General features: G+C 38.7%; 1 protein-coding gene across 6 annotated transcripts in view; it reads right to left on the minus strand.

Moving 5' to 3' along the window:
• Positions 1 to 9,268, minus strand: part of cd151 (CD151 molecule) — a 23,570-nt gene extending 14,302 nt beyond the window's left edge. For 2 of the 6 annotated variants that reach the window (XM_079810221.1, XM_079810222.1), the window contains exons 1-3: positions 9,084 to 9,210; positions 3,641 to 3,732; positions 85 to 166 (exon numbers count right to left, since the gene is read on the minus strand). In XM_079810221.1, the coding sequence (XP_079666347.1) occupies positions 85 to 166; positions 3,641 to 3,711 (153 nt within the window). In that variant the 5' untranslated portion in view covers positions 3,712 to 3,732; positions 9,084 to 9,210. Of the gene's footprint in view, positions 1 to 84; positions 167 to 3,640; positions 3,733 to 7,465; positions 7,561 to 9,083 lie in introns of all 6 variants that reach the window. The other 4 variants (XM_079810224.1, XM_079810226.1, XM_079810225.1 and 1 more) reach the window with 4 other exon arrangements.
• Positions 9,269 to 10,621: the final 1,353 nt, after the last annotated feature.

The raw sequence follows: 10,621 nt of genomic DNA on the forward strand, positions 1-10,621 counted from the left end.
CTTCTATGAAAAGAGACAGCAGCATAAACCAGTTTATGGTGGATTTAGCTTTTTTTTGTGCTAATAACGAAGGCACAAACTCACCCAAAAGAGAAGATTGAAGACGAACAGAAGGTATTTGAGGCATATCGTCCCACAGCTGTTTTTTCCCTCAGCATCTGCCATCCTGAAACAGTGAGAGATTTTACAAACCCTTTCAAGATGGCATCCGCTCGACAGGTCTGAGAAAAACCCTGAATCCAGCGTAACAACGAGAGGCCGGCCTTTATCTGCTACAGGACTAACCCTTCCTTACACAACATATCATTGTATTATAGCGCGAATGTGACACCCTGTAGGTTAAGTCACAGGAATAATTATTTATTCTTCCTTTTTCTAAGCATTTGATTTTCTAAGCATTTGATTGTTTTATCGTGTTCATGATATTGTTTCTATTAGTGTCATTATTCTGTATTTGTGATGCGTAATACCCTCATGTGGACAGTAGGGGGAGACAAGGTGCTGATCAGAGAATATGCGGGTAACTATGAGTCGCGGAGAAGAAGCCGCCATTACGAGAGCGACTCTGTTATGGAAAGCAGCACAACTTTGTCTGTCTCTTTGTTTGTTCTAACAGGTGGGTGAAATCGATCACCAAGGACTTAAAACATGAAACAATATGTAAATAACATGTTTATGTTGTCTGAGGAGGATGATATACAGTTCCTGAGTAAAGTTAAGATGTCAAAACGAGATAGTGTTATGTTTAAAAAAATAGCGCTTCGTTCTCGGATGTCCCGCGTTAGGCCTGGTATTGATGTTATAAAATCATCAGGGTAAAAGGCTCCAACACACTGAATATCCCAACTAATGTCATGTATATTGCATATATAGATTTATAATTGTGTTTATAGTATATAGAGCCATGTATTGATTAACTGTCAGAAGTATATATATATATATATATATTGAATTTTTGAATATTATATACTATCAAACGGTTGATATTTGTATATTACAGACTGTTTTTATAATATTTCTTCCATATAAGTTAAACTGCTGTATACAGTTGTTCATTTCTGCAGGGTTAGTGGTACACGTTTGAACATACAACAGAAATGGTGAGATGTGATGTATGTTTATGAAAAAGTATTGAGTTGCATGAAGGATACTACTCATGAATAAGACAAAAGATGCTTACAAGAGTAATGAACGTGTTTATTGGTGCTTGGTTTAAATGAGTCACATGTAAGGTGACATTGTGAATCAGACATCTTTGACTTATTGTAATAAATGATTACGAGAGCGACTCTGTTATGGAAAGCAGCACAACTTTGTCTGTCTCTTTGTTTGTTCTAACAGAAAATTAACTGCAGCACCGCCAGTCGTACGGCGGGCGTGCTACAGATTCTGGGGGCTCGTCCGGGATCTAGCGCCACCTGCTGGTATGCAGATCCAATCCAAATGAACCACAGAACGGCTGAGTGACGGGTGATCAGCACGAGGACCACAAAGGGCGGCTCGACGGCAGCAGGAGAACCGAGGCACGGCAGCGAAAGGGTTTCCTGGCTGAGGAGTTGTAGCGCAGCGTGGTGCGAGCCAAGTGTGCATCATCAGCAACAGGACCGTTGACAGGATGGCTTCGAACGAGAGAAAAGCAACAGTCTGGGAAATCAAGAAAAGACTCCATCAACTCGCACATGATGAACTGATCAGCCTGATGGATTGTCTGGAGCCAGCTGCAAATCCAGGAAAGTACAGGTTGGATATAACTGATGAGGAGTGTTGCTTTGAGCACATTGTTGATTACATGAACAGTGATTTTCTGCTGGAGTTAGAAGATGGAGGGTTGTCTCGATTGTTGCTGTTGAAAGACAGTGTCGATAAGATAATCCAAAAATGTAATGTAAAACCTGTTTTGCATGACACTCAGTCACTCACACCACAACAACCACCCACACTTACCACTGACACACAGACACAGCAGATGGAGTATCACCGATTGGTAGACTGCTATGAAGAGTTAGGGCGAAAACTAGCACAATACAAGATTGATGTTAACCCAAGCAAAGCAGAATCCCCAAAGGCTAGCGGTAGCTTACCTGTGAATGTAGCTGTTGAGGCCAGTGGTGGGAAAAGGGAAAGTATGATCTCCCTCCGTGATCTTCAGCTTCTACCATTTCAACAAAGAGAGTTCAAAGTCCAAGGGGGACAGATTGGTGACAGTACTTCCGATATAAGCTACACAAGTGTAACCAAGCAAATAGATGAGGGACTGGCAGCTAATCACAGTGAAAATGACATCATCAGAGGGGTCTTGAGGGTCATTAAGCCAGGAAACTTTAAGGACATGTTAGTGAACAAGGAGGGATTGACAATCCCAGAGTGAAAAAGTTTCCTTCATTCGCATCTAAATGAGAGAAGTAGCTCTGAGCTCTTCCAGGAGTTAATGTGTGGAAAACAGAATGACAATGAGACTCCACAACAATTCCTGTATAGACTGATTGGACTGAAACAAAAACTAATTTTTCTGTCCAAACAAGCTGCCACAGACCTGGAGTATGATGAACAAACAATTCAAAATGTGTTCCTGAGAACGATTTATCAGGGCATGGCCGCAAAGTACAACCAGTTTCGCACAGAATTGAAACCTCTGCTTACAAACAGGCTAGTGACAGATGAGGCACTCCTGCGCCAAGTAACCCAGATAGCTAGCGATGAGAGTGAAACCGACAACGTCGGTTGGGACAAGCTTCACGGCAGAGAGTGTCGAATACCCTCAGTGCCCAGTGTGAGTCCAGCCGAAGTAAGGATGCAGATGGCAATAGGCAAAACGACCAAACTGAGACAATTCGTCGATTGAGTGCACAAATTGAAGCTCTTACAAAGACTGTTGAATCACTTGCAAAGGCGAGAACGACAGAAGGTCAGTGCAAAGTCACAGATTCCCAGCTGCAGCGAGGGCATCGTAGACGAATGTGTCCCAAATGTAGTAGCAAGGATGTCACCTCTTGCAGTCATTGTTTTGTGTGTGGTGAGGAAGGACATCGTGCGGTGGGCTGTCTGAGAAGGGAAAAAGTGTCAGGAAACGACCAGCGGCCACTGATGAGGGGCGAACAGTGACCGAGCAACCACAGCCCCAGTCTAAGGAGAAAGGAGCTCAGAAGGGTAGGACATCTGATTCGCCGAGGAGTCGTCGAGGAGATAATAAGGGGAAAGAAGGACACTGAGCGTGGTCTATGTGCATTCGCAGAGCTCCTAAAGATGGCTCTGGACATCAAAGATGAGCAAGCCACCGCTATAGTGAGCTTCATTCAGGAACTGCCCCACGTGAACCCAGGGGCTATTGTTACAGTCGGCCCTAGAGATGTTGTCATACCACCAGGCCAGGTGACTCACGTAAAGTGTGAAGTTCCAGTTAACTTAGAATGCTCTGAAGCAGTAGTACTGTTTGAGGAGAGTGCATCGTTGACTCAACTAGACATTGGAGAAGGTCTGATGGAAGTAGAGGGGACAGACCGGCCCTATGTCAGGATTCCCCTGGGCAATCCTACAGCTTGTGAAGTCACTATCAGACGACATACACCTCTAGGAAGTATACAGCCCATAGCTGGTGTTATCGAAACTGAGCGAAAACATTTGGTAAACAGTAGTGACATACCTGTGAGTTGGGGGAAAGGACCAGGTTCCCACGAACAAGAGAACGACCACAGGGCAGACAGCTTGTGGCATCCGCCTGTTGATTTAAGCCATCTGGAAGAAGAACATCAGAAATTAGTCCAAGAAATGCTTTATGAAGAATCCAATGTGTTCGCTCGTGGAGATGAGGATATCGGGTGTATCCCGAGCTTACAGATGACAATTAACCTGAAGGACGACATCCCTGTTCAGCGTGCTTATGCCTCTATCCCAAAACCCCTGTATAAGGAAGTGAAGGAATACATCCAGGACTTACTAGCTCGAGGTTGGGTGGTCAAGTCGAAGTCTCCATATGCAGCCCCAGTGGTGTGCGTCCGGAAGAAAGATGGCACATTGAGACTGTGTATAGATTACAGGTTTGCTAAACCAGAAGACAGTCCCAGACCGACATCCACTTCCCCGAATCCAGGACCTCATCGACACCCTTGGTGGCTACCGTTGGTTTTCAATACTAGATCAGGGAAAGGCCTACCATCAGGGATTCATGGCGGAGGGATCTCGGCACCTTACTGCATTCACTACCCCTTGGGGACTATACGAGTGGGTACGCATACCCTTTGGGTTGGCAAACGCACCAGCGGCATTCCAGAGGAGTATGGAGGGGATGCTGGACTCGCTGAGAGATGAATTATGCATACCGTATCTCAACGACATACTTTGCTTTGGCAAAACGTTCAATGACCATGTCCAGGGGCTAAGAAGAGTCCTCAGAGTACTGCGGGATCATGGAGTAAAGTTGAGGCCGGCAAAGTGTGAACTCTTCAAGAGGGAGGTCAGATATGTGGGAAGACTCGTTTCGGAGGATGGTGTCCGCATCGACCCAAAAGACCTAGCAGCAGTCCTCTCCCTGAAAGAGCAAAAGCCCACTACTGTTGGAGAGTTGCGGCGGTTGTTAGGATTCCTGAGTTACTACCGCACCTTCATCCAGGACTTTTCACGGATCGCTAAGCCACTGTACGAGCTCCTCCAGTCTCGGAGTGTGGTAGCCGGTGGGGAGCAGATTAAGTCTGGTAAAGCTGAGAAAAGAGGTAACCAGTTACCATCCCGTGTGAAAATAGAGTGGACGAGTGTACACCAAGGTGTATTGGAGAGACTCATTGGGGCTCTTACTACCCCCCCAATACTAGCTTATCCAAACTTTGAGTTTCCCTTTGTGCTCCATACAGACGCATCCGAACAGGGGCTCGGGGCTGTGCTATACCAACATCAAGAGGGCAGACTCAGAGTCATTGGATATGGCTCCAGGACGTTGACTCCCGCTGAGAGAAGTTATAGACTTCACTCCGGAAAACTGGAGTTCCTAGCACTAAAATCTGCGAGAAGTTCCGCGATTACTTGTTCTATGCACCCCACTTTACAATCTTCACCGACAACAACCCGTTGACGTATGTTCTCAGGACAGCTAAGCTCAATGCGGTTGGACATAGGTGGGTGGGAGAATTAGCAGACTTCAGGTTTGACATTCGCTACAGACCAGGCAAAGCGAACTCGGATGCCGACATGCTCTCTCGTTGTCCCCTTGATATCAATACGTTTATGGCCGCATGTACTGAAGTTCTCACAGAGGAGGTGGTCCAGGCTACATGGGAAGGAAGTCGTGTTGACCAAGAGAATGATGTTGCCTGGGTCGTGGCTCTCAATGCACGTCAAGAGGATCCCGACCACCAGTTTGAAAATAGGCTCATGGCACTTGACCTCTCTGAGTTGAAAGCCGCAAAGCCGCACTGTTATGGAAAGCAGCACAACTTTGTCTGTCTCTTTGTTTGTTCTAACAGAAAATTAACTGCAGCACCGCCAGTCGTACTACACGAACATTTGTGAGGCAAAGCGCATTGAATCGTGGTTATTGGGTGAAGAACACATTCAGGTCATATTTTCCCATATCCACAAATCATGTGAGAGAAATAAGAAATTATCATTTGATTTAATAAAAATGAAAAAGTACATTAAGAATTATTTAACGCTTTTAACAGAAGTCTCTTCTGCTCACCAAGGCTGCATTTATTTGATCAAAAATACAGTAAAAACAGTGAAATATTATTACTATTTAAAATAAGTGTTTTCTATGTGACTTTATTGTTAAGATGTAATTTATTCCTGTGATCAAAGCTGAATTTTGATCAGTCTTCAGTGTCACATGATCCTTCAGAAATCATTCTCATATGAGGATTTGATGATCAAGAAACATTACGTTGAAAACTGCTTAATATTTTTGTAGAAACTGATACATTTGTACGATTTGAAAGATTGATAACTGATGATATTTGAAAGATTTGTAACATTATAAATGCCTTTACTGTCACTTTTGATAATTTTAACGCAACCCTACAGGATAAAAGTATTATTAATTACTTAATAACTAATTATTATACAGTAGTGTATGTGGGTCAATAAAATGACATGTATTTGTGTCCGAATTCATTATTTACCTAAAAAGAATTTTAATAAATACATGTCATATATCAAATTGCTCTACAATATTTCCTTTATAAGAAACTCTTTTCATGTTTTTGTAAGTTCAATTGACTTTTTGAGTTGTGGTGTTTGAAAGGCCAAAAATGTCATGTGGTGCGACCGTCCGAACGCACAAGCAGAAAACAAAACTGCAATTAAAAGGTTCATTTTCTCAGTAAAGTTCTTAATCAAATAGTTTGGCATGATTATACGTTAAATTCCTTATAAATGAGGGAAAATAGTGTATCAGTCATATTTCAAAACTATTCTATTATTTTAAAAACTTTTCTCCGAAAAAATGTACTTCTCCAAATGTCAGGGAGGGCGATCGACATAAAAATGCCATTTTATGCAATGTTACTTTAAGAAAACCATGTGACAGCATATAACATCACACAGAAGACCCCAGAGGACCCCTCTGATGGAGTAACAATGTTAGCCACCCTCCCATAAATAGGAGATAATTTGACATTTTTGAGTAATGATGAGGTTGACATTATCATGTCAGGTGGTATGACCCCTGGAAAACTTTGAAAATGTGTTGTTATTATAAAAATGTGTATTTGATTTTAAAAATGTATGTATAACCTTGAGCATATGGTCAAATATTTGTATAGGAGTCCAAGTTACTGCCTGTTAGATTTTGTCAGGTGGTGCGACCAGCAAATTTACATTTAAAAGTATCAATTCCCACTGCATTTGCAAAACGAAGTAAGAAATGTAACTGTAAACCGTTATATAATGTACACAAATACTTTTTACAGTTAAAAACAAAACATAAAAACTCCTTATGGAAAATTGAACACATATAAAAGTGTCCGTTTATATGAATTGGACTAAAAGGGCAATGCATAAAGAAATGGAAAGGGAATTTACCATGTGATATGCATTTTAGACACTACAGTGATTCATATGTATATGTATATTATTTTAAATGAATATATGGTCGCACCACCTGACATTTTCTGGGTGGTGAAATCAGAAATCTTGTTTAATAATGAATTAATGCTGTCTTAAAAGCTGTAAAACCAATATGAATCAACACCATACATTTTTTGGACATAAAAATGCATTTTGCTTAAAATTATTTTTTAATCTTAAAAACCTTATTTGTCATTGATCCATATATAAAATCTACATGCAAATGTTTATTTTATTAGCGTATTCATATGACCTTGAATTGGAATAAGTAGCAAAATATGAATAGTTTGAGAGTAAATAAAAGTGTGCAGTAAAGGCAGATGAGGAAACTCTGGGTGTGGATACAGGCCTGGCTCCAGGAAACTGAGCTCGTCACAGAGAGAGGGAGAGAGTTTTACTACTGTAACCTCACCCAGGTCTGAGTAACTCCAACACGTCTTCAGTCTGGGAAACAGACGCCACTCGTCCTCACCAGCTGACACTGAGGCTGTTCTTACACCTGCAACACTGAATACTATTTCAGCTGTAGTATTTTACTCAGTTCATTCGCTGATCCCTTTGAAATTCATCCATAATTGATTAAAAAAACCATATAATTATGTTTATATTATGTTATAATATTTTTTTAATCCTTAAACCTACAGTTTGTTATTTTACAATGTTATAATATTTAATATTAAAATGTAATAGCCAAATAATTTGTTACTGTTTTAATTTTTTCACTTAATGAGGGTGTTTTTGTTGGTCCCTTTGTAATTGTGCCATAGTTTATCATATATATATATATATATATATAAGTTGTATATTTTCTTTCAGTTTATAGTACCTACATATAATAATTTAATATAATATGTTATTTTATAAACTTGTCTTGGCCAGCCAAATAATAATATTTAAACTATTATTACACAAGCATGTATATATTTAAGAAAAAAATATTATTTTTATATATAAAACATTTATATTTATATATATTATAGATTATATAAATGTATATACAGTATATACATGCAAATATTTCTTAAATATATACATGAATGTGTGTGTGTTTATATGTAAATAATAATTAACAGAGTACACACACATATATTATGTAAACACAAACTTTTATTTTGGATGCGATTAATCGTGATTAATCTTTTGACATCCCTAATATATATATATATATATATATATATATATATATATATATATATATATATATATATATATATATATATATATATATATATATATATATATATATATATAATTCAGGGTATATATATATATATATATATATAATGTTGGAAAATAACATTTAAAAAAATATATATATATATATTTGTTTAATGCTTAGACCTATACAATATGTTTTTAAAATGTGTTTTGGACAGTCAATATTTAAACTATATTATTTTATTATGTTTATGATTTTTTTTGTGCTTGTAATTGATCCTTAATAATAGTGAATTCAGGGTGATTGGGACACTTTTTGCCACTGAGATGACTTGGAAAAAGTGTCTCAATCACCCTGAATTCACTATTTTTATATTTGAAATATATAAAATAATAATATTTGAAAAATAATATTTTTTTTTTAATTTTCTTTGAACTACACGGTATAATGTGTCAGAACAGAGAGTCTGGTCATATGATTATTACGAGTTGTGTATGTTTAAAGCATCCTCTGTGTCTCCTGGTTAACTCCTCGCCATCTGAGGGATTTATTACAGATCCCGTTTCCTGCAACTGACCGTGTATCAACATACAACAATCTAATAAAGCACATCATTTAACTTTAAACACATTATTTGTAAGTTTCTGAAGTTTTGAAAGAAAAGCAAAAGTCTTTAAAAGGACAATGACGGACAATAACAGTAGCCTACTTTGGGTAAAATTGTAAGAAAAATAAAAAATAGTTAAAGAAAAATATTATAAACTCATAAATCACGCCATTATACACACAACATAACTGCCCATTTATGACAGGCAAACGAAAGATTTCAAAGGGATAATAAAAGTACTCGTGTTTAGAATAACGCACTCACCTTAAGGACGTTTGAATCAAGATCTTGTTTTTAAAACTATGTTTGAGAGTCCGCTTTTACTCCAGGTGTCCGTGTCCTTCTGTCCGTGCTCGCCTCGCGCGCGTCACAGGGGGCTTCTGGCTGCAGGGCGCGCGCCGCGAGTTCACGCCACACTGCGCACTGCGGTAGTACCACAACGCGCCGAGAGGGGGCGATGGAGGACAAGTGACTTTTGTTCATTCATTCCCCAAAATAAGTACAGTATTTACTGTTGATGTAACATTTCATTTTGTGTTCCCAAAATGTATGACATTTATTGTCCAAACCCACGAAATAATACTAATAATTATTATAAAATACATACAGGCAACAGTTTTACAGACTCTGTATAAAAAATACATGTGTACTAGACATCGTTTTTTTTTTTTGGTAACAGATTGCCCACTGGAGTGAGCAGTAATGTTCAAAAAAATCGTATCACTGTTCCAGATAGTGTTTTATAACCTTTTACAAATTCACATGAGCACATTCAGAGGTAGACGAGGTTATAAATATGAATACTTTGTCCAGTCACGTGACACGATTAATATTCATGAGTCAAGTCTTCGCTCCAACAGCAGAGCGCTAACAATTTTTTTTGTGTAATTTGATGCAAAGGTAATATAATACTAAGTATAGTGTTATAAATGTACATGCTTAAAAAAAAAAGACAATATAAAAAAAATGCAGGATTTACGATGCAGATGACCGTTAAAACGCGTCATCACAGTCCGTGAAAAAGGTAGTGACACTTCTTTCCTGTATTTACATTCAAATATTTGCTTTTGAATGCTTATTAATATTCTCCTGAAGGTATTTGTTTTCATGTTTCGAATTAAAATAAATAAATATTGTGAAGTGACGCTCGGGTTATTTGCAGCAGCGGCCTCTGTTGGCGGAGACGTCCAGACGGAGCGCAGACTCGCACTGCTTGTCCTGCTGTGAGGCAAGTAACCTGACAGAATTAAATGAAATTACTATTATTATTCAATTTAAATACACGCTTTGTAAATAAATACACAGTGATTTATTTTAATTTCATGTTCTGTATTGAAAAAAAAAGAGTTTGGAAAAAGACATAGGAATAAGAAATAGGCTTTAAAGGGATAGTTTACCCAAAAATTAAAATTAGCCCATGATTTACTCACCCTCTAGTCATCCTAGGTGTGTATGACATTCTTCTTTCAGACGAATACAATCGGAGTTATATTAAAAATGTCCTGGCTCTTCCAAACTTTATAATGGCAGTGAATGGTTGTGTCGTTTTTGTAGTCCATAAAAGTGCATCTATCGCTGCGTTTGTGTAAGAAAAATGTCCATATTTAAAACTTTACAAACTGTAATCTCTCTAATTTACGCTACTCCGGTGAGAATATGTTAGCGACAGTTAGCGGAAGTTAGAGATTACTGTTTGTAAAGTTTTAAATATGGGTATTTCTCTTACACAAACGCATGGCTTTGCTTCAGAAGGCCTTTATTAACCCCCCGGAGCCGTGTGGAGCTGTTATATGATGGATAGA

Source organism: Gobio gobio (assembly GCF_949357685.1).
Source record: "Gobio gobio genome assembly, chromosome: 25".
In the NCBI taxonomy this organism is placed as follows: Eukaryota; Metazoa; Chordata; class Actinopteri; order Cypriniformes; family Gobionidae; genus Gobio; species Gobio gobio.